Raw genomic sequence first — 24,355 nt, 5'->3', positions numbered from 1 at the left:
CATCAGCTCCTTCATCTTAGATCCAAAACCTGCTACTGGAGGAGCGCTCCGACAAAACCCACACACCAGTGTTGGTGATGTGTATGTGCTCATATACAGACACCCTTTTTTGCAGAAATTATTTTCTCTTAATATAGGTAGAAGAGGCAAACAATTAAACTTTTATCCTGTAGCAAAACCATCCTAAGGTCCTAAAAATAATCTAATATATTTGGCATAAAAACACAGCAAGAATATTGGTTCCAGGGTCTCTTCAAAGCAACATTTAAACAGCTGCCCCACACTCAGAAAACTGATTTTGAAGAGACATCAAAAAACCCCAAAACATTCTGTTTGGGGGCACAAGCTGATCTAACTCAGCATATCAAGTGTGCTATTGCACCTCTAACCCCCTAAGAAGTAGAGCAGCAAAGTAATAGCTGGATTACTGCCATGCCATGCATGCAACCCTAAACCACTTCCTACGCTTTTTTGTTTGTACAAAAAAGCATGTATCACATTTATTATGCTGCAATAGGAGAATCTGATTATATTTGAGCAGCATATCATTTCACCTGGACTAACTGAAATATTCAGTTACACAACAGCTAATCATGAACAGAAGATAAGCTCAGAGATAAAAATAGGGAGAAAGACAGAGAGACCTTGTAACAGTTAATCAGCATGATTCATTTGTCAGACTGCCATAAAGAGCACCACCTGAAAAGACTTGAACTTCCATCCAACAAGTCTTTTTAAGCAATAAAACCTCTTGGGTTGGGTTTGCTTTAGTTTTATTTCCAAGTCATTCATCAAACTCCTACTAATCCCCAAATACACAGAGGAATCAGAGTCTAAATGGGGAAGAGGTGCAAGCATACCCTCTGTGTCACCCAGACAACATTAGCCTGGGAGCAACCCTCACAGCATGTCGGTCTGGCTTGTCTTCCATAAAAAAATGTGTCCAAGCAGATGCCTGCAGGACAGCTTCACCCGAAGGTTTCTGAGTTTGGCCCTCCACCCTCAACATGCTGGCTGCTGCCCAGGTATTTAACTCATTTAACATGAGCCGGATCACTGGGATTTCAAATTGTCATTGGGATCACCGTGCTACACAGAAAAATGCAACAAGGACGGCAGCAGCTGGCTGGAGGCACGGCCAGGGACAGGCACATGGCAATGAAGGCACAGCGCTGCCAACCCCAAGATACAGAAGGCAGTGGTGATTCTGGAGAAAGACAGGAATCATTTGTAACTGTTACCTTGGTATAGAGTGTTTCATGAAAATAAAACTGATTCTGCCTGCTCCTTTATCTTTTCCAGAAGGCCTCAGACTGTTCCCAACAGCCTTTGCAAGATAAATGCAAAAAAAATATCACTTTGGACAATGTGGGAGACTCAAGCATTTGTTGCTGAACAATGGCATCTATTTAAGTCTCAGCCTTGCTAATTAGGAAAGTAAACAAAAAAAAAATATAATTTAAGCCTTCACTAGATATTTGGCTTTCTAATCTCCTCTTGAGAATACTGTCAAACGACTCTCCTGTCCAAAGCAGGGATTTACACTTCCACATGAAGCCAGCTCCCCAAACCTTAATTGGAAGTGGCATTAAGTTCAAGGCAGGCTTATGCAGAGTAAGATTCACCAGCAGCTGAATTTCATTAAGCCAGTCTTCCATGTGTTAACTTAATTTACCCATTTAAGATTATGCATAATTGAAAAGTATCGAGCAGCTCCACTGTCAGACATATATTCTCTGATCTCACTGATGATTTACAGCAGTAACAAGCTCTCCCCCGCTTCAGGTCAACAGTGCCCACAAAATTACCTTTAGGTCCAGAGAGTCATCCTTCAGGCTTTGTCACCAGCCTGGTTCTCCAACTTCAGATGTGCTAATTACATTCATTTCACCCATACTGTGTCTCTAACTTTATCAAGTAGTTTTCTCCTCATGCAATAGAGTTGGGATATTTTAGTGTAACCAGCTGAACACTTTGCTCTGCTGGGTGGCTGCTTGTTTTGGGTTGGTTGTTCCAGGTCTAACCAAAGCCCTTCAATTTAAACCCTTCACAGCTGACCTTGCTTTGGCCTCAAGTTCACCCCAACAACATTGCGGACACTATATTCAACAGTTCAGTCATCAGCTGATGCAGTTTCCTTTAGAGTCAGATACTTTAAGCTGACCCAGGGGACCAAAGTTTAGTTATTTTAAACACTTCCTCTCAGAGCATCTCTGGCACAACTGCAAGATTTCCACCTGCCTTTCCCATCAGGCATGACCAATATTATGACCCCTAGCGTAAAGTAAAATGGGAAAACCATACAGATATTCCTATGTATGAGGAAAGCTCCCATCTTCACTACAACTTTAAACTATGTTTTTCTCAGCAGTGTATACACATCTGGATAAAATGCAAGACATCATGATTAACTCCATTAAGGAAACATGTTTCACCCCTCAAAGGCATCTAAGCTTGCTTTCTGGCAACAGTTAAAAATCCATCCTTTGCATCACAGGTAGGAAACTACACAACTTTCCTTCTGTATCATGACTATTACCACTTCTCCAAATTTCCAAAACTGCCATGCTCCAGTACAATGAGGTTATCCAAATGTTTTTTTCTGATAAAACATTATGCAATTGTTGGAGCAGCTCCAAAATATAGGAATGCAACACATGCAAAGTAGCTGATGCACAACCACAAGCGTAAGCTGCTGCAAGGACACAACTTTGATTTCTGTGCTGAAGTTCCCTAAATATGGGCAAAATGCTTCAACAAGCAGGATGAGAATGGTCACAGCAGGTTTGGTTCAGTCCACTTCCGAATGATTCAATATGAATCACACTTTCTTCAGACCAAGCAGTTGGAACTTTCTGTGAACATATTTCTGCTGAGTGCAGTAAAAAAAAAAAATACAAACCACACAAATGAATCTATCCTCTATAATCTTTACCACAATTACTAGTTTTTCTGTTTCACTACAGCAAGTCAAATGGAGAACCACTCCTCTTTCAATGCAGAAATCACTATGTGACATCTTCAGAAAAAAATTTAACAGGTTACTGCTGCTTTAACATATACAGTTCAATTTCATTAGACCAGAAGATGAATTAAATCAGTCAAGTCAGTCAACTGCAAATCACAGATGAACATGGTTTTGTCAATTACTTATGGCAAGGGTGAAAAATTACCATGTACTCAGCAAGTAAGGTGGTCTATTACTTCACTCTAAATTTCCAGAGCTGCCTCAAGTCTTATCTCTAAAAAATAAAGTTAAGCAACCAGATACAAAATCAAAACTGTCTTCAGTGAAGACAAACATTCTTGTTAAATGATAATTTTAATGGAGACTGGAAACCGAAATTTGAGATTTCTTTCAGGGAAAAGAATTCCACGAGAACTGTTTCCAACCATTTCTTTTTAACCTAAAACAACATACAAAAGCCAGTTGGTTTGACTAAAAATATGAAACAAGTATTTCTCGGATTTTCTAATTAAAATAACATTTTGGCAAAAAGGTACCTCCTCTTGTGTAGCCATCATAAGACGACAGAAACTTACTCCAGCACAGCAGCAGCAATGCTTACAATGGCATTGTACCAGAAGACAGCCAAGCTCACAAAATTCCCAAGAAAGAAGAGGCTGTTGTTCCCAGCAGCAGTCTGTGGCTGGGATGATGTATATTACCCACAAGCAGTATATCCTATTTTCAGCATATATTTAGGATTGCAAATCTCATTCTTTTTACGTGGCAGAACATAGTATCCTCTCTTCCTGAAGGATACACCACACCTTGACACCAGCGGAGAAGAAAACATGATTTAAAAATATCTCCCAAATGATAGAGCGGCACAGAAACCCACGCATTTCAGTGATCCATCAAACCACAGGCCATTAGTTAAACAGAAGAAGTTTTTCCACTAATTTTGTTTCCGCCTTTTTTTTTAATGAAATGACCCAAATTGAAATTTTATTATGTTGATCTTGCAGCTAGCCCTAAAAAAAAAAAAAGAACAGGGCTTGAAGGGCTTATTAAATTGCTCAACACTTCTTAAACAGTGTTCTTGGTGATTTGCAGCTCTGCAAGAAACAAAACCAGATGAAGTTCTTAAGCTCCAACAACTACATTTTACAGAAGGTAGTTAAAATTTGGAAAGAGATTCTCTATATCAGAACTTTCAATACCCCGAAGTTTACCCAAACTTGGCCTAGTCATAGCATTTCCTAAAGCAGCAGAAGCTATACAGACATTTGAATTTTGAGTTTTGATTAAGCTCCCACCTTTACTTTCCTCTTTCCATGCTCTCATAGCCCGTTGTGGGATGAGACTGCACATGCTCAGCTACTCTGTTTCAGTGACACGCATTTCAGGACAAAGATGAGAAAAATGAAAGATACCTGTGAATTTGTCCATTTTTATGCAGGTAGTCCAGCCCCTCCAGCACCTCCTTAAGGATTGTGGCTATACAGGGTTCATCCAGGACACCAGTCTTGTGTTCTCCTTTGGCCACAATGTGCTTTATAATGTCCAAAACAGAGCCTAGAGAAAAGAGTTAAACACATGAATTTAAACTAGAAGAACTGATTCACAGCTAAACATACTTTATAATCACTTAATATACAAGTTGAAGGAATTCATTGGGAGGGGAAGCGGTGATGGGCAGGATCAAATCCAGTAACTGAAGCCTTTGCTGCAGGAAAGCAGAGGCACAATGAGCCTTACAGGGGTGCAGATCTTCAAGGTGGGCTGTAAAATTCCTGTGATCACAAGTAACTGAAGTTATTTGAAGAAGCCAAAATGTAAAGTGTATATACAAAGGATTCTTGGAAGTTTTTTAAGTTGATACCAATGCTACAGCTGTTATAGTATTGAGTACTGGAGAAGCAGGAGGGGGAAATGGAAAAAGCAGGGTGCTGCCAGGACTCACAAGCCGAAGGCAACAAGCTTGATAAAATTAGACTCTCTTTTTCAGCTCTTACAAGCTCTATGCAGAGGAATAGCAGGAAAGATATAATCCTTGAAGGGATGACACTGGCCTAACAGAAAAAAAGTGGAAATAATTAAATAGAGAGCAAATGAGGCTGGATTTGGACAATAAGCCACTTTTTCACTGTGTACTAAACTGGAATAACTTGGATCCTTCCCTAGAAACATCATGCTTAGTCTTTCTCCCAACCATGGTGTGAATTACATCATCTTGCATGACAAACCATGCTTTATAGAGCAAAGCACCTCTTTGAATTGCACCCAGGAATAAACAGAATCAACAACTAGTAACATGCCTCTTGTACAAGGTCCTGTTTTCATGATATATTGGGTACTGTATTCTTTGTATTTGCATCTGGACCGAAGACAGTCTTCTCAGAACTATGTTTTTATTGCTCCAGTGTGGGACATCTAAGCCTGTTTTCCAGGCCTCTACTATTTAGCCCCTTCAAACTTGGGTTTCTATGGTTTAATGACTGGATAGTCAGCTAGTAGGATTTTTACAGCTATGGGCACAAAGCAATGTCAACAATACTGGGAAGTTCCTAAAGAATGAGAAAAGCAGACACCACTGCGAAGCACAAATCCCAGCTTTGTCTCTGAACAGTAAGTTTATAGGAAAATAACATCTCAGTATTAACTCAGCTAGTTTAGAAAAGCTAAGTTAAAAGTTTTAGAAAAGTTTAGAAGAGTTCATTCTTCCTAACGTGCAATCAAAAAAATCATAAGAGAAAACATTTTTTCTATCTGAAGAACAGCAAAAGCTGAGAAACTTACTCTCATTAATTTAGTCAGTGGGGAAAGTACAAGTTCCACCTTGTAAATTCTTGAAGAAAGCAGAAAAATACAATAGAGATTTTGGTTTTTTTTTTTGTTTTTTTTTTTTTTTCTTTTCATCCTTCAGGTTCAGGTAGACAAAAACCCCTTCTCCCTTTAAAACTTATTTTATTAACTATCCTATTTGAATTTCTAGGTTAAAACAATCATGCAGATAGATTTTTGCATATTTTACTTTTGGATTCTCACATGAAAGCAAAAAGGCTGCAAGGTTGAACACCATGAGGAAAAGCTTGTTTTGCACAATTCAAACTGCACAGGAAACAATTACATGGGTGCATGCTGTCCCTTAGTTTGTGGGCAACGGTACGTGCGGAGTTCATCTAACAGCTTGCTGCAGTCAGAAAAGCCACTATTCCCCACTCTGCCAAGCTGCGCACTTTTATCTTCTCTGGCCCACCAGCACCAGTCCTCACGCTGTACACCAAGCCACCACACCAAATCCACCAAAAAATAAACAGGGGGAGGGGGAAAGTTGGTAGTGAGCATAACCTCTGAACAGATGAGTTTCACAGCCAATGAAGAGAAGCAGCAGGGTAAGCAGGAGGGACAACACATTTGTGAATGCGGGAGGAAACCCCTTTTGTCAGCAGCAAGCAATTAGACCAGCTCCCTGGCTGCCCTGAATGGCACCTCCAGCTTTCTCTTTCCACAAAACCTTTGCTTGGTTCAAGGTATTTGCAGAAGACACGATCTTAACACATCAGACACTAACAAAACAGAAAATAACAAGGAAAATGAAAAAGTATAGCAATGAAGTTGCATAACATCCCCCCAACATTTTATGCAAGAATACTCCTAGCAGTGTTCAGCCTTTCTTTACCCTATCCGAGCACAGAAACATGCTCATCTTTAGTGAGCTTTGACATGGGTCTTAGCCAAAGGTTTCACCCAACCGTAACTCAGGTTGTTTTGACATACATTGGATTTCCTGCATGGGAGAAAGATTATCGCTACCAAAGGAAACTGTAAAACCCCAGATGTCAGAGCATCCTCCCCTTCACCAAAAATCTCACCTTTAGGTTCTGGTGTCTGAGAAAAAGATCCTCAGTTGTGTTATGAGGACTCACCTGGGATTCAGCCTGTCACATTTTCATATCTAAAAAATACATGCTTACAAGCTGCAATGCTTCTTATTTTGGACAAGAATTTTTGTGACACCTAAGAAAAAACCCACCAAAAAAACCCTCGACTTTCACAGTTCAGGTTTTTCCTCTCAAATGTGCCATTATCTGGAGAACAAACTGTCACTTGTTTTAGAAGTCCAGTGAAAATATGTGGTTCTTCACGAACTCGTTTTGTCCTCTTTCCACCCACAACCCTGTTAGCAGACTTTGTTCATAAACATTTCCCTTCTCCTGCAAAGGGCTCAGGGAACATGAGGAGGCAGATCATATGGTGCTCAAATTCATTTGGTCAAAAAATCCTGTATTTAGCCAAGTTAGAAGTTGTATTTAGCCCAGCAAAGGGGGTGGGGGTTAGACAGACAAGAGGGCACGCACAGAGCCAGACTTCGTTGTGAAAGGGCTGATTCACACCCATGCTGTATCTGCTCCCAGTCCAGCCTGCCACTTTTTAAGCACATTTTTTAAAAACCACTTTCACATTGAGATGTTCAAAGTAGTGGAGGAATTTGCCAGTTTTCTACAGAAAGGAGACCAGCAAAAAGGCTATCAGCAAAACGCTTAGTTCAGGAAACAGCAGAAAAGCGACCCAAGAGCCACTTTCCTGTTGAAGAAAGTGTTACTTGATCACCCCCACTTTGTTTGCACGGAGGGGGGGGGGGGGGGGGGGGGAAGCTTTGCTACTGGCACAACACAATAAAGTTGTGATTTTTCCACCTCAGATCAGTAAATTTGGGAGTTGGTACTGACTCCCAACTCCATTGCAACTTCATAAGGCACAGCACCACAGGAACACAAAGAACGAAGCCAAGCTGCATTTCCATGCACTGCTTTGTGCCACATTTCAAATTTTCTGGCATTCTGGCTCAGGAAGCCTTATGTGGAGCAACAAAAAACCCAGATCCCCAAACAGAAACCCATAGCTAAGCACAAAGCTACTTCAAAAGCAGAAGTCATGGGAATTTCAGTATTGAGGAAAATGCTTTCTGCTAGAAGAGAGAGATTGGATTTCAGCGTCAGCCTGATCAATTCAATGCAAAGTTGCTCCCCAGGATCTCAGTTAAGCATGTGACACACTTACTAGGGTATCCACTGCCTTAGGATATAGACAAATTTTCTCACTTACATCAACTACATTACACTCAAACAACAGATTAGTAGCTCAGAGCCCTGTCCTTAGCCTAAGGGGAAAAACAACTGCTTCGCACAGAGCGGCCTGTTCCTGGTCCAGCAATACATTGACTGCTAGAAATTAACTGGAAACTAATTCAGCTGAACTGGAACCAAGATCCGATCTACACAAAAGCACGTGCTTTACAAATCAATCAAATTGTTTCAAAATACCACCATGATTCCAGATACTGCCAGTTCCTGAGCCACCTTCCAAACCAGTTTAAGAGTAACTGGGGAAGCGAGAGTACACCTGAACATCTCTGCTTGGACCTCTGCTTAAATGCAGTTTCAGTATGGATTTGTACTCCATGTGCAAATTGTTCAATCTCACTGCGCAAGACAAAAGTCTCCCATAATCTAGCGGCCAGAAGATGAGGTTCACACAGGAAGTAAGGCACCCAACTCTGTATCAGAGAACACTTACAAGATCTTGAAGTGGAAAAAAATCTTTTTAAAAGAAAATAAAAACCTTTGACTCCTCCCTATTTGACTTCTCTTTTAGATAAGTGAAGTACTCTGGTGTGTATTATACATGGTACTAGATTTGGTTACAAGTTACCTCCTGATTTTTCTCATTAGAAACGCACAAGTAGAAGCTACAGATTCACAGAACAGGAGGGTCAGCCTTCAGTGGAGAGAAAAAGAAATTAAGTTTGGCTGAGGCTAACTGGAAAGCACATCAGGAAAAGACAAAACAAGACAAAGAAGAGCCAGAACTGGATCCTAAAAGTAAATATAAATAATGCTGTCATTAATACGGATGTTTAAAGAAGTCTGGTAATGAGCAACTGATCTCAAAGCCCAACAGAAGACAAAAGAAAGGAGAGAACATTTAGAGATTGATGTGGAAAAAATGCAGCTATAAACAAATTCCTGTCCATCAAATATACACTGTGCAGCACACCAACAGGATGCCTACAAGATACTGTGCAATCTGATAAAGCATTCTGCATTATTTATCACTCATCCTTAAACTGTCTCAGTATATTCTGACGCTAATCACAAACCGTATTACATCTCCTTAGTAAAGCACGATCTCTCAGTGCAAACTGTACAGCAATTGAAAGTTAAGTGGTTTTCTGCTCAAACTCACAAGCTCTGAAATCTGCTAATGCAATAGCTCCTACCAACAGCAGAAGTCAGCAGGAGCTAGCTGTACATAGGCCTACCCTCACCTGATAAAATCCAACCTGTAACCACTGTGGGTCAAAGACAAACATGCAGCGAGCAACTTTTCCTGGTCACACCAGTTCTGCAGCAGACTAATGTCTGTCCAGCTGCACAAATGGAACAGATACCCCATTGCACCCTCTACTGCCCTCCAGGAGTGAAGAGCAGGAAGCCCCACAGGTCAGCTTTCCCATTTTGGCATGGCTGGAGACTATCTAATTAGGCCTGACTCAATCCACAGAAGCCAGTTCCAAGTTTCCAGAAGCAAGGGGTTGATTTCCACCCATGACAGTGGTATCTGAGGAATGAAGACACAAGAACCCATGAGCAGACCAATATCCTGAATTGGTAAGAGAGGGATCTTCAGGTTTTGCGCATTAACATCAGGCAGAGCATTGGCGATGGACTGTCTTGAAACCTTGTAAATGCAGTCTTGTCTTGCACCCCATGCATGTACCCAGTAAAACTGTCTCCTTCAACACCCTGTACCATGTGCTCCTTGGTGTTTCCTTCAGCAAAATGAGATTAAAGAGTTCCACGGTTCACCACCTCCCTGTTGTGCCAATGCTTATGAAGCCATACTGTAAATGAGATCACTGCAATAATTGCTAATCCAGTTTTCCAGGCAGGGTGGAGACCAAGCAGTCAGGAACTTCTTAAACCAGCTTCCCTGCTGGAGAAAACTTTTGTGTAATTGCACCCTCGGGGCAAGAAGCCCAAATTGTTCCACTGATTCACCTTCAACAGCAAGCCACCGCAAACATCAAGGCTTCCGGTTCCAAACCCAGAGCGCATTTCTTTGACCTCACCTACATCAGTAAGCACATGTAATGGCACTTAGGCAGATACTTCTGATGTTCTTCCTCAGGAGAGGAAGAAAGTATTTAAGTGACAGTCATCAGCCATGCTGCTTAGTGCTTCAGCACATGGGGTACAAAAACCTGAGCAGAAAGGAAAGCTTGTTTAGAACAAGATTACAGATACATGCACGAGTATTACAACTGGAATTTTACATGCCCCCAGAGGCAAAAGAAATGTACAGCAGAGCTAGTTGCTGTGGGAACCACATCTTGCATGTTATACTATAACTTAAGTGACAGGACCAAGATACAGGATGAGGTAAATGAAAAGAAAACTCCCCCTTTAAATTTGTCTGGCAAGCAGAACAAGAAAATTTAACACTAACTTAATTTACAACAACAACAACAACAACAACAAAAAGCAGGTTACAGTACCTGCATTGATTTGCCATTTAGAGGCCTGGCATAATTAGGCTGGAAAACAGTGCTGGGGATCACTACACAGTTTTGTGAGAACCAAGATCTGCCCCAAACCTGATGGACACTGATGCTGAACATGCTTCATCTTTGAGAAGTGGGAGTTGGCAGGATTCATTGCTGCTTCTTTTAAGACATCTCAGCAGAAGCCAGCGGTTTCGGTGAGCCTGATTGTCATCAGAGCCAAGAATTAAATCTGCATCTTGTCAGTCTCTGACAAACGGAAGCAGAAAACGCAAAAGAAGGAACAGCTGCCTGGATTTATTACTTCTGGGACTGAGGAATACAGATACAGCAAAAAAGTAAAAGGAAAGAACAAGTTATACAAAACAAAGGAAAAGACATCTAAGTAGATTGCTGGGGTTTCTGGTTTTGAAGTTTCTTCTTAACCCAGGTGAAACCACCTCAGCACAGAGGGAGAGTTAAGGAAATTTCCACTTCTTCCCTCTCGAGCACTTGCATGGATGTGTAAGAAATACAAGATTAAGGCAAGATCCAAGATAATATAATAAAGGGGGCAAAACAGCCTATTGCAGTTGACACAGACATTTATAGGAGAAAATCTGAAGACAAACTTTTTTCATGCTTTTCCTATTATAGCTAGGAGTGGCAATGTATCTACACACTGCATTCTGCAATCGTGTACAGACCCTACCATCTTCTGCTTCTGACTTACCCCATCCTTAATTGTTTGAAATTGTGTGTCTACAAATAAAGTTAAAAACTTCAGGACTCAAAAAGCATAGCGCTCTCCTAACAAAGTAATTCAACATAAACATGAGAGTTTCTAAGAACCTGTGGCTTACACTTTGATCATAACTCACTGCTGGAATTAGGAGTGGCCAGATCAGAGATTAACACAGCAGAAGTAGAACAAGATGTTTTATCTCCCTGGCGGAGACCTAAGACTTGCCATATTTCCCTTTTGGTCTGGCTTGCTGAACTGCTGGCCAAGCACTTCATCACACAAATCAAGATCAAAAGTTGAAGATGTTGAATCTTAAAAACTTTTGGAAAATAAAAAGTTTAACTATTTCAATACAGTAATCTCCTTAGCAGATTTATAGCAGATTTAATTAGGAGCCTTCAAGAAGGAAGAAGATCCGAGAGTCCTATCTGGAAATGTTTCAATATTTAAAGCATTTACCGTTTAAAAATATTTTAGAGGTCTCATCTGCTGTAGGTTAAGACAGTAAAAATTGTTGTGTGATGTAGCAAGCCACCACAGATGGCTGTTGCAAACGAGCAACTGTTTTGTAGAGTTAGCCATGGCCTTGGGTCACCTGTGAAATGAGAGCTGTTGTTAAAACCAGCAAGAATTTAGAGGAGCAAACAGGTCACAATCAGAAAAAGCACAAGAACAAAAGGACAGCTGCTTCTCTTCCTACTGAAAAGCCGCAGGAGTTAAAGAGCAGGACTGGGCTTCAGATGGCTTTAAAAAGGCATGAGTAGAATTCACAGCAGGGGAATGCCAGTGAGGCAAAGAGCAGGTCAGCAGTTGTCTAGAAATAGCCATTGGAGTTTAGTTTGGAGTAACATTGGACCAAAAGGCCAGGGTGCCAAGCTGACACTGCTAAGCTTAGATGCCTACAGAACAGCTTCATCACTGGAGTAAAGGGTCTGAAATTTCTACTGAAGGGAACCAAAACAGCAGATACTTCACTAACCTGACTCAGGCACACATCAACAGATCTGAGAGGGTGTCAGAGTAACTGGACACACCAGCACCTCTTGTCACTACCAGCTGGATATCATCACAGCCACATTTCTGCCATCAGCAACAACTATGCTCTACATCTGCTTTGGTGTCAGATCTGCCAGTTCAAACTGCTTTCAGCAGTAACTTCAGCCAGCCTGTGTGACTTGGCTCCGATGCAGATTAGCAGTTTTACATGTTACTTCCTAAGAGCTCACCAGTACGTTACTTCCTCACTGCTGACAACTTTTAAAAGATGGAAAACTGTATCTTCCACCATCACAATACTTGAAAAGCAGAGACATCTAGTTGAGTTTCAGCGACAATGCCAGTCAGGCAATTAAGCTACCTTTGAGTACACTGGCTGGCTGCTCAGAGGAGCAAGGCACTGTTACCAAACAATAACGCTTCATGGATTTAGAGTATTTTCCCTTAGAGACATTTCTAAAATACTTGCATATATGACTAGGTTAAGATTTCAACAAAATGACTGCAGCTAGAAAATAAATTAAATTGCACTTACAACAACAAAAAAAAAGGCTTGCATTACAGACTGGTCTGTCTTGTGGGCTGTTTATCAGTGTAAAGTCAGTGTAAGTAGGCTGAAATTAAAACTGGTTTCAGCCTGAAAACCCATGCCAGCATAGACTGAAACCGATGGAAGAGAAGCAATAAGATTCTGAACTTGTAGCCAAAAGAAATTCTCAAGTACAAAAGCCATAATGAAGATACAGAATGGACATCAAAACAAATTTTATATGTGCTTACTGGGATATACAAATCTCAGCCCATGCTCTCTGAATAGTTACATGGAATGAAATAGGCTGCACCCTGGTGGGTTTTTTTTCCCCTTTCTGGTTTATAAAAACAGCTCAAAGGTTTTTCCTGTTGAGAAACTCAGATCATTATTTTTCCCACTGGATGACCGATGACCACAAAACTAGCCATTTTATTACTGATAAGAAGTAGGCTGAAAGAAATGAGAAGCAGTTTTAAAACTGTGCCTTGTTACATAAATCAGCCTAAAAACAACTGGAAATAGTCTCACTAAAAATGAATGAAAAAGCTCTTCAGTCAGAAAGCTCTGATACACAAGTTTCTTCGCCCATCCTCAAGATCGTCCTGTAGAATTTCCCTAGGAGATCTAAAATGAGATTTCTGAAGTACATCATGAAAAAAAGTACAAAATCAAAACAGCTGAAAAATACCTCTCAAGGTACCCTCCTGCATAGTAAGTAGTGACGGGTCATTCTCAAAGTCTTTCCATATATTTAAACAACTCCCCCAACCCCCAAAGGATTCATTTTAAGTGAGAAAATTTAACACTGGCTCACTGAAATGTTGGGGGACAGGTGTTACACTGCTACTAGTCCATCTTTTATAGTACAACCCTCATCTTCAACATATGCCACAAAGTAAGAAGCAGTGAGATTTCACAGCACTACTTTACTGAAAGTACCCCACTTAATGCCAGAGCTGCACAAGGGTCAATTATCAGCCAGCAGAACGTCGAAGCTATTCAAAGGGAATATTAAATGACAAACAAGTCATTATTCACACCACCAAGAGGCTGGTTCTAAAGCAATGATTATTTTTCCAGAAATGTTCCAGTGTGGTCTTTACATTTATGGTGCCTTGATAACGAAAAGATGGTCCATAAAGAATCTGACGTTTTTTTCCAGCTTTACACACAAAAAAAAATCCACACAAAAATGAGGATAAACAGAAACAACATTTGGAAGTTCAAGGATGAGCCTAATCCTGACTTGGTTCTGACGGAAAACCTCTGTGAAAATACTAGTTAAGGCAGCTGTATACTCTCCTGAAAAAGGCCAAGAGCATTGCTGCTGCCTCTCCTGCACCCCTGAAATGCCATTTCCTCATGCTGTGGAAACCTTCCCATAGATACAAAGTGAAACTACTTCCACTAAGCTGGCAGGGGATTCTTTTCTACACACAAACAGCCATCATATCTTTAATGACCTGTTATGTGTCCCTTCAAGAAAACAAAGGGTATTGCTTAGTGACACATGAGCACATGAGCCATTAAAACCCTTTAAGACAGACTTGAGTTGGCATGAAATTTGATTGCCCCCAAGAGAACTACTACAATTCGCTAAAGAAGATCTTCAAAGACACATGTTTTATGGTCATTGTCAAGCTCTTGTGGAAAAAGCAACAGTTTTAGCCAGATTTTTCCACATCATCTTCTGGCATTTTACAGTCCTTGGTATTAAGCCAAGAACAGAGAAGCCAAAATTTTTTTTAAAAAGCAAGAAAACACTTGGGTTTTTTTCGGCTTTGAATTCCTTTTCATTAGGGTGCCAGGAAAATCAAGTCTTCCTAAAGACAGGCCTAAGATGTAGCAACAGTCCTCTGTGTTATCATCCAGAACTTGATTCTCTTTCCTGTCTCAACTAATTTAAACAGGGATCCTGGAAAATATTATGACATCAAATTAAGCATTAGTGATAAGAAGTTTTCAAACTGTCTCTCCAAAAAAAAAAAAACCAAAAGAAAAGCTGTTTCTCCAGTGTCTGAGAGAATAAATCCAGAAATAGGAAAGTTTGCCTGGCTCTGTGTTAACTATGCGGTAATTTGAAAGCGCTCTGAATATTCCCAGTTATTTTGTCAACTAGAACAAGTGAGTAATGTAATTCAGCTCTGAGCAATGACACTGTACAAATCAAGCTGCACCCACTCTTCCCTTTTCGAAGCCGTACACGGACATTATAGGAGTAGCTCTGTCCAAAATAGAAGTGATTTAAAGTTTCTCACAAGTGCAGCCAACATGTAAATAAGTTAAAATATCAATAGATTGGCTGGTTACCAACAAGCCATCAGCACCACGAAGGCCTCCAAGCTGCAAGTGAGAAAAAGGTCAAGGAACCAGACTTGAGAGTGAAGTTGCAATTCTCACGACAAAGCTAGTGGAAATGATTGGGCTCAGGGGACTTCTCTAGCTCAAAGCTTATCCTAGGATTACAGAACAAGATGAAGAAACATTTGTTAACATGACCTGAGAAGCATCTTTTCAGATCCATCATCTTGCTGCACCCTCTGCAAGTCTGCCGATGAACACCAAGCTGTGTGGTGCAATCGACACATTGGAGGGAAGGGATGGGCCATCCAGAGGCACCTGGACAGGCTTGAGAGGTGGGCCGGTACGAACCTCATGAAATTCAGCAAGGCCAAGTGCAATGTCTTGCATATGGGTTGAGGCAATCCCATGCAAAAATACTGGCTGGACAAAGAGTGCACTGAGAGCAGCCCTGCGGAGGAGGACTTGGGGGCTAGTGGATGGAAACCTGACTGAGCCAGCAGTGTGCACTCGCAGCTGAGAAAGCCAACCATGTCCTGGGCTGCCTCAATAGAAGTGTGGCCAGCAGGTTGAGGGAGGTGATTCTCCCCCTCTACTCCGCTCTCCTGAGACCCCACCTGCAGTGCTGCGTCCAGCTCTGGGGCCCCCAACATCAGAAGGACATGGACCTGCTCGAGCAGGTCCAGAGGAGGCCACGAAGATGATCAGGGGGCTGGAGCACCTCCCCTGGGAGGACAGGCTGAGAGAGTTGGGGTTGTTCAGCCTGGAGAAGAGAAGGCTGCGGGGAGACCTTATAGTGGCCTTCCAGTACTTAAAGGGGGCTACAGGAAAGATGTGGAGGGACTCTTTATCAGGGAGTGTAGTGATAGGATGAGGGGTAACGGTGGTAATGGTTTTAAACTGAAAGAGGGTAGATTTAGATTAGATACAAGGAAGAAACTCTTTAACACAAGGGAGATGAAACACTGGAACAGGTTGCCCAGAGAAGCTGTGGGTGCCTCCTTCCTGGAAGCGTCCAAGGCCAGGCTGGACGGGGCTTTGTGCAACCTGGTCTAGTGGAAGATGTCCCTGCCCATGGCAGGGGGGTTGGAACTAGTGATCTTTAAGGTCCCTTCCAACCCAAACCATTCTATATGATATGATTTGACAAGATGACAGTGAAATTTCTTTCCCAGAAGTTTAGGATGGTTTCAACTACTACATCTGCACTTTTGTCTTTCGTTAATGTCTGAAGTCATGTGCTCCAGTTTTCAAATACTCAAGTGAGTCATTCAGCAAACACATACAAAATAACTCTATGAAATACTGTCAAAAATACAAAATAGGAGAGGGAAAAGAAGGTAGCACAGTCATGCAGTTAGGTGTTACTACTGATGTACATAACACGAGAAGCTATTTCTGAGCTGAATGAATCGCAGTTAAATACTGTTATTCAAATATCTCGATTCACAAGTGGGAAGCTTAGGAGGTAAACAAGAGAAAGGGTATTACAGAAAGTTTTTATGTTGCCTTTTAGGGTAAGGAAATTGGCCCGCTCACCTCCACTAAGTAACTTCATCACCAGCCAAAGCTCATCTTTCACCACGAACGATGTGTAGTAAGATACAATGTTGGGGTGATGGCACTGACTCATGGCTTGAATTTCTTTCTGTAGAGAAAAACAAAGCATTAGCAGTTGGACCCAGTGATTATTATTCCTTGGGCACAGAAGTTATATTCCTCAAGACACAATGTTGAAAGAAGGTGCAAAGAAAAAGGATACCTAGAAGCTAAACATCGAAAAATCCAGAAATATTAACACTCAACCTGCATCATGCTAGGGCCCAAAGTTATTTTAGGGTGTTCTTCGTCTATCTAGAAGAAAGAAAAAAGTTAACCAAAAACCCCTTGGCAAGGGCAATACAGCAGTTGTAACCAAAACACCTGCGTGCAGCTACAACAGAATATTCCTGAAAATTCACACCAGTTTGTTACCCAAGAAGTTCATGCTGACACCTCCTTCCAGTGAAACATTACACAACAGATACTTAATCAGTTGAAGACTATAATTTGGATGAGAAAGGGACATATTTGCCTCTGTGGAAGAAATGGACTCTTATTCCTAATATTTCTTCCCACCAGGAAAGCAGATAGCTTAGCTCAATGAGGTTGAAGGCACAAAGGACAGTTATATCTTTTGTCATACTGGAAGAAGGGGGAAACCAGTTTGAGATCAGACAGTGGTTAGCTACTATAGATGGAATACAATATGAAATATGCTCAGATATTAAATTGGTTTAGTTTTGCTGTGCTTATTCTTAGATTTGGTTATGGGTTAAGGCTTGAGGTTTTCCAGGTTATGGGGGAAACACCAACACAGAAAACATCAACTGATTTTTCATTATGCAAGCACAAATCACCAGTTTGGACAGAAGGCCACAGTTTCTTGACTGTCCATAGACAAAAGCCATCCATTAAGCCAAGCTTGGCACCCTGCACTACACCCAGCTGGGGCTTTGTGCTTCAGACAAGTCCCCCACCTGTCAAGTTGTACCCTCCAGCATCATCCACACTGCTCATCCCCTAATATACTCAACTTCTGCTCTCAGCTAAGACATTTCCTTCAGTGAACATGTGATGCCGCTTACTTTTCAAATGTTTAATTACTGCTTGCTGTCAGCCCCCTCCCCATGACGCTAACTCAGCTGAGCACCACAATCCCAAACATACAAGGAAGGAGGAGAGCAAGGGCTCTTCACACCCTGACCCTCTCCTCCCTCTAAGCACAAGACCTCCCTGGTACCAAAGTACAAGAGAAAGCTCTGAGAAGCATTCACCCGTGTCTAGGATGCCCCACGGATGCAGCATGTTCTTCTCTTGCTCATGTACAAAGCTCTGCTTGTGACTGAGTATAGCGTAAAGGCATGCTGCTTCCCCTTTGGCAAGGGTTTAGTTGGCAATCAGAGCTACAAAGAAACATGCTAATGTTGATTTATCCACTTTAATACTGCTTTTCAGGGAGTAGGTGCATTTGAGGAATTAAACACAACTGGCTCCCTTTCTGCTTCCCCAGAAGAGGCACCAACTTTCCAGGAAGCTCCAATAAACAGATTAAAAAAGAATCCTTCTAAACAGGAAAGGATATTTGAAGAGTGAGGAGTAGGCTATTCATCTCAGTATAGCCTACTCATTGACTAAAAACCACTCTGTGAAAATAAATACAGCCTGAAACAATATCCTCTGCTTACTCTGACAGCTGCAGCTCCCTTCCTTGCAAACACTCACTTGTATCAAGCTATTTTTCAAAAAGGAAATAAATCAGAACCTTTGGAGTTTTCTTAATACCTTCTAGTTAGGTTTCTTCACAATGCAGGAAAACCCCTCAGGCAAAGCTGGCAACAAAAATGTTCTTTTTACTTCCCTGCCTCAAATTTCTACAGGGGACGGATGGGAATTGGGGTCCTGGATAACACAGGTTAGACTCACTGACTAGTTTGTGCCCTGTCATATTCCTTGCACAAAGCCCAGCTGGTTGGAAAGCTCTGAGCTGCTGTCTGTAAACTATGTGCAACACTTCTGATCCATGAAATCTTTCCAAAACCGGTTGAGCTCAGAGTTTTGAACTCATTTGCTTACCCTAGGATCGTTTTAGACTTCCTCAGAGCACTGGACTGAGCCCCTAGTTAAGAGATCCATAAACCTGACAATCTTGGTCCCTGAGCATGAAATTAGCATTCAGCCTAAAGCTTTAAATTAATTTTAAAGATTTTTTTTTTCTTTTAAACATGCAAGCAAAGACAGGTGCCTAACTTCTCTCCCTGACAATTAAAAAAACCACACATGCAGAAGTGGCATGAGAGGAAACAAAGGTGGAAAGAAGCAAGCAGGATGCTGACTGGTTAATCATCCCATCAGCCAGACTTGCCCCAAGTCCACCAGTCTCAGAGATGATCTAGAGGAGCTGCTTTTATCTTTTCTTAGCTAGAACACTTAAAATATTTTGAACCAGCTCCCTTGGAGATCAAGAGAGAGTACAAGAAATATACACAAAACATTGCATATTTTATATATATTAGTGTATCCCACTGGAATTCAGGAGACAGTGAGACAAAGCCTGGATGAAGTTTACTTAAGAGCCTAGACCTGGATCAGATCTTTGCCATTCAAGCAGCTCTGTACTACAGCATTTTGCAGGCATTCTGTGACACTTAGTTATGATTTTATTATTTTCCAAGAACTTCCTCTCTTGTTCATTACCACAGTCTGCTCCCCAGGCTGGGAAGCACATTGTAAAAAAAAAAAAAAAAAAAAAAAACAAAATAGCTCAAGTCTGTCATATGCTTTGGTGCACAAAGAGGGAAAATAAATAATCACAAAGCTGATCTATTCAATTAAACACCTCCATCAGCTAGTGGATGCGTAACACAGGCAGATTAAACCATTTCTCAGAGTGTAGCACAGCTCTGAATAATTAATTGCATCACAGCCCATGGTTTCCAGTGTTTTTACATTATTACCAGTAAGAAAGAACAACAGTCAGGCAAACTTTCCCTCTCACCCACAGACCCCCAACCTCATTTTTAATAGTTTTCTAGGCTAATCTCACACCGGTTACATCAAAGTTGTGTTCCTCTTCACCCGCACAGAAGGTACTAACATCCTAGAGGCTCAATGCATACAACTGTTTTAACTGATTGTGGCAAATCACAGTGGGCTTTGCAGTTAAAATGCTTCCTCACACAATTAAAACCAAGCCAGTTGTCATACATACAACAGTCTGTGCTACAGCAGTACAAATGCTGAAGTACAAGGGCTGAAGAGCTGTAGTTAAGGCAGGAATCTCAGTCAAGGATCACTGGGGAGCTCTGCTCAAAAGCATACTTAGAGAAAAAGGGAGCAGGAGCAGATAAAATGCAGCAACAGCCCTTCTGTGTGCAGTAAGCACAGCTTTAATACTATTTCCAAAGTTTTTCAGAGTCTGCCACTCTTCAAACACGACAAAGTCATAGCAGGCAAAGACTTCCTCTCCCTACCTCCTCCCTAAAAAGACTGCTGTCCCCAAATTACACAAAGAAGTAACCGAGTTACAACTGTGCTCCCCTCATTGTTGCTAGCATTGAAACTATATTGGAAGGCTCCTTATAAAAATCTCTGTGATTTCTACACCTCTGTAACAATGTCAGTGCTAAACATCAGAATTTATTTGGGCTGCTACATGCAAGTTTCAAGCTGAAAATGTTGCTTTATTCCCACTCTGCCAACAGGCATGGGTCACTTGATACAGACCCCTCAAACCATCCGCAGATCCAGTGGATGGTAGACAGCTCTTGCATCCAGTTGCTTACGCACCGACACCCCTCACAGTAGATGGCTTCAGTTACAAGCCTTACTGCCAAGTCCCCATTTCAGGATCCATAAATTACACTGCCTTCTGCTCAGCTATGGAGAATGAATTACCGATAAAAACGTGTCTAGACACAGGCAATGGCTTGGAGATGGTTACATGCTCACCCTGGGCTAAATATTAAAAATATCTGCACTGTCAAATACCAAAAGCAAACAGACTGAGATTAGCTATAAAGGCCTCCGTGTCTTCCATTAAGGGTTCTGATGAATGTTTTCAGTACTTCTGTGGGCAATAAAAGAAGCATTTCAAGGCTTCTGAAATGCTAATAAAACTGCTGTGAAGTATAATTTAGAATCATAAGAAACATATTAGTCTCCTGTAAGTCAGACACACTTCTGGAGATCTGCTATTTTGGAAGTGCATTTATTTGCCCACTGACATACAACTGAAGTTGAGTTAATAGGAGCCGAGATACAACCTTACCTGTTTTGTATTTCAGCTACTAGCTGAATTTTCTTACTGGTATTTTCTGTTCACATCATCACCTTTTACTCTGAGTTTATCTGCCCCTGAGGCATGTTTCAAAGACACTTGCTCTCAAATACAAGGATGAAAACCGTGCTTTGTTTAGTTTTACTTCCTACATATTGACATGAACTCAAGAGATACAACACAGCAGCAGTCTGCTTTTATGTGGCTACCTGCAACTTCAGAGGAATCCAGAAAGCTGTTAACTTGGCTACCCTATTAAAAGGCAATCAGAACCATAACAGAACTGGGGAGGGAAAGCACACCCTGGGGGGAAAATAAAAGCAGGTCAGATGGGATCTCCCCTTTGAATATACCAACGCTCCAACTGTGGCTGGCAAAGAACTTAACTCTCAGCTGAAATCTCAAGGTGTAAGGCTTAGCTCCTCCTCACCCTTTGAAAGCAGAATTAGGAGTTCTAGTCCTACAGGCAGCTGTAACTGTTCAAATTTTGTTCCAAGTGGAATTCTAACAGTTTAACAAAAAGAGTGTAAAACTGATACTATTAATTCATTCCCCTTTTTAAACATCAGCATAAAAAAACCCTTATGTTCCCCTACCACAACCAACTTGAGGCTTTTTCTGAAGATGGGGAAGAGCACAGAGCTCAATCAGCCATTCTGATCCAACTTCCATGTCCAGATTATCCAGTTCAACTCCTTAGCTCAAGATGTGGATACAGGAGATAGACTGGCAGAATTAAGAAGGGGTTAGATTAGCCCATCTAGAGCAACAGCGGAAAAGAAACAACTCTGAAAGGGATAAAAAGTTTTCATGCATAAATTAATCTTAGGTGACAGGAACAAACCACCCCCGTGCCAAGTCTCTCGGCAGTTGCCCATTTCAATGGTTATTCCTCAGCATCCATCAGTGGTCTTTCCCTCTTTCAAGGTCTGCAGTATTAGTGACAACGTACTGAAGGAAGCAGACGTTTAAAACTTATGGTGTAGCAATTCACATGTGCCCATTTTTAATTGGTTTCAGCCATAAAGTGAATGGTCAAGTGACTGACTCATCTAGCAGATACAAGCAAAACCGGCTTTACCCACTTTGCTAACTAACATATCACTGACCTTTACGCTTGTTCAGATCAATACTCAGTGTTTACAGTTCGGCAATACCTTAAATTTGTGATTCATACAGTCAGTTGCAAACTCTGTAAAATTATTTACATGCACTCTCATGCTCATCCAATCCAAGTGAAGGAAGACATTCTACACTAAGGATTTCACCTACCTTAATCTTGATGTTCATTATGAACTTTACCAAAAAACACCCCCACCACCTTCAACCAGCACAGTAATTAAGATTTCTGTTGTTGCTGCTTTGAGAAACAATACAACCAAGCTGTACACAGTTTAGGTTTAAGTCTTCTGCAAAGCTGCAATCCCATCATGCAACAAAACACATAACATGGCATATCAGATAACCGTGCAGAAGCCACATATTATACATCAGACTCTCTGGGATTGACACTTGGGGACTTTTGCCCCTGGAGCAAGTGTAAAGATCCTCAGGACTGAAAATGGAATTATAATGGCAATTCCCATAGGTGACAAGCATGGATGAAACATCTATACCACTTCTACAGCAGTCTGCTGCCTTGTTCCCAACTACCTTATAGTCTGGTTAATTCACTTGTAGGAACTACTCTGTCAGATCAAAGTCAGTTCAGTATCCTGTCTAAGTCTTCAAAAGAAAGTGTATAACCCTGTAACAAGCAGTTAAACAATCATCTGCCCAGAGGGAAGACTTCTGACTAAGCCTGGGCAGTTAACAGTTGGCTTATGCTTTAGGCCAGGGGAGTTCATAATCCTTTTTTTAAATCCTATCTAATTTAACCTTCTCAACTACAGGTTGATTTATTTAATCTCACACAATGTTTGATCTCCATATTATTGGCAGCAAGTTCCCCAGGTTAATTCCATGAAATTCAAAAGGACGTTTATTTTTATTGCAGTCAAACTTGTTCCCTCAGCTTCCTTAACTGCTCTCTGACCATAGCAGTGGAAGAATACCACCTTCATTTCACTCCTTTATTGTGTAGACCTGTCAGGCCCAGTCCTATCAGTCTGTAGACTAGGAAGAGTTTGGAGTCTCCTAGGAGCAGCAACACCACATCTCCCATACTCCTTCCTGAGCCCATCTCCTGTTGGATCACCTTAGGAACTAAAGAAGCAGCAGTTCCCTCCAGCTGGAAAAGCCCAATGTGAAACACCCCATAGCTTATGTTCCCCTCTCTGTCATTCAACATTCCTACTAACTGCTAAACAGACAACCCACACCAACTGCTACTCAAAGCATGGAGGGAAGAAAATCCATGTGGATGAAAGCAAGCTAACTCAGCTTTAATTGCATGAAAATGAAGCAGAGTTTGCTGGACAGATGGGAGATTTAAAGCCTTTTAGAACAGTAATTCTTTAAAACAAGAAAAAAGCTTGAGGCATGGTTATTTTGAGGCAGATGTTATACCACTGTGTTTCAAGGATTGGCAACAGCAGCAACACAACCAGCATCCCACAAAGGAAAGGAGAGGTAAGAGCAAAAACACGGCAATGAACAGTGTCCAGCTGTGAAATACACCGCATGAGCCGACTGTTTTCAAGCACACACCAAATGCTGTATAAGTTTGTTAACTACTGTGGGTTGCAAGACAAGTAAGGAGTGGAACTTCAGTAACAAATCAAAAAGTCCAAGACCAATTGTAGACAGCTCTGTATTTGATGATCTATCCCTATATTCCACTTCCAGCCACACAAGCGAGCAAGAATCATTATAAACTATACTGTACTTCCCTTCCAGCTGAACCCCACATGCAGTCTAGGAAAGAGCTGGGAGCATTCAAAAATGTGCAGGGAGAAAGATAAAGATCAAGCACTGAAATAAATTCCTGACATCACATAATTCAGTAGCTGGGCTAGAAAAAGCCACATCTCTGCACTGCATTACTCCTGCATGTCTACATTTTTTACAGCAATTCGCTTTTCTGCTGAAGAGCTGAATGCCCTAGACTTGGTTTGCTTGTAATGCAACAAAACTGGTCCTTCCTACATTTCCATACCCTGTAGCAGCAATTAATCCATTGCATTAACCTAGAATGTCATGCAGTGTTTGCAAAGGATGCAGGTTATCTCTGATCACCCACACAGCTCAAGTGCATGTTGAGATACAAGGATGAAGATCAATACCTTCAACAAGCCAAGTCATACCTCTTAATCACTCTAAGCATGGCATCTCCACAAGCTAGGAGGTGGTCCCAGGCTCATTGGCCTCTGGGTACCTGCTGCTATAGAAGCTTAAAGCAAGCTAAAGACTCCATTCAGCTAGTGATAGAGCTACTTACTGTGCATTTCCTAACCCCACTCCAAACTAACCTTCCTCTTCTCCATCCCAAGAAACAGAAGAAGCACCAGCCACCAAGTGACATGGACACT

General features: G+C 41.4%; 1 protein-coding gene across 2 annotated transcripts in view; it reads right to left on the bottom strand.

Annotated features, from left to right (window-relative positions):
* OXSR1 (oxidative stress responsive kinase 1) overlaps positions 1-24,355 on the bottom strand; it is a 92,301-nt gene that overhangs the window by 45,639 nt on the left and 22,307 nt on the right. For both annotated transcript variants that reach the window (XM_074830840.1, XM_074830848.1), the window contains exons 3-4: positions 16,607-16,715; positions 4,381-4,522 (exon numbers count right to left, since the gene is read on the bottom strand). In XM_074830840.1, coding sequence (XP_074686941.1) covers positions 4,381-4,522; positions 16,607-16,715 — 251 coding nt within the window. The remainder of the gene's footprint in view (positions 1-4,380; positions 4,523-16,606; positions 16,716-24,355) is intronic.

This window comes from Strix aluco, chromosome 1, assembly GCF_031877795.1.
Source record: "Strix aluco isolate bStrAlu1 chromosome 1, bStrAlu1.hap1, whole genome shotgun sequence".
NCBI classification, from domain to species: domain Eukaryota; kingdom Metazoa; phylum Chordata; class Aves; order Strigiformes; family Strigidae; genus Strix; species Strix aluco.
Note: the sequence above shows the minus strand (reverse complement) of the source record. Positions and strands in the feature narration are given on the sequence as shown.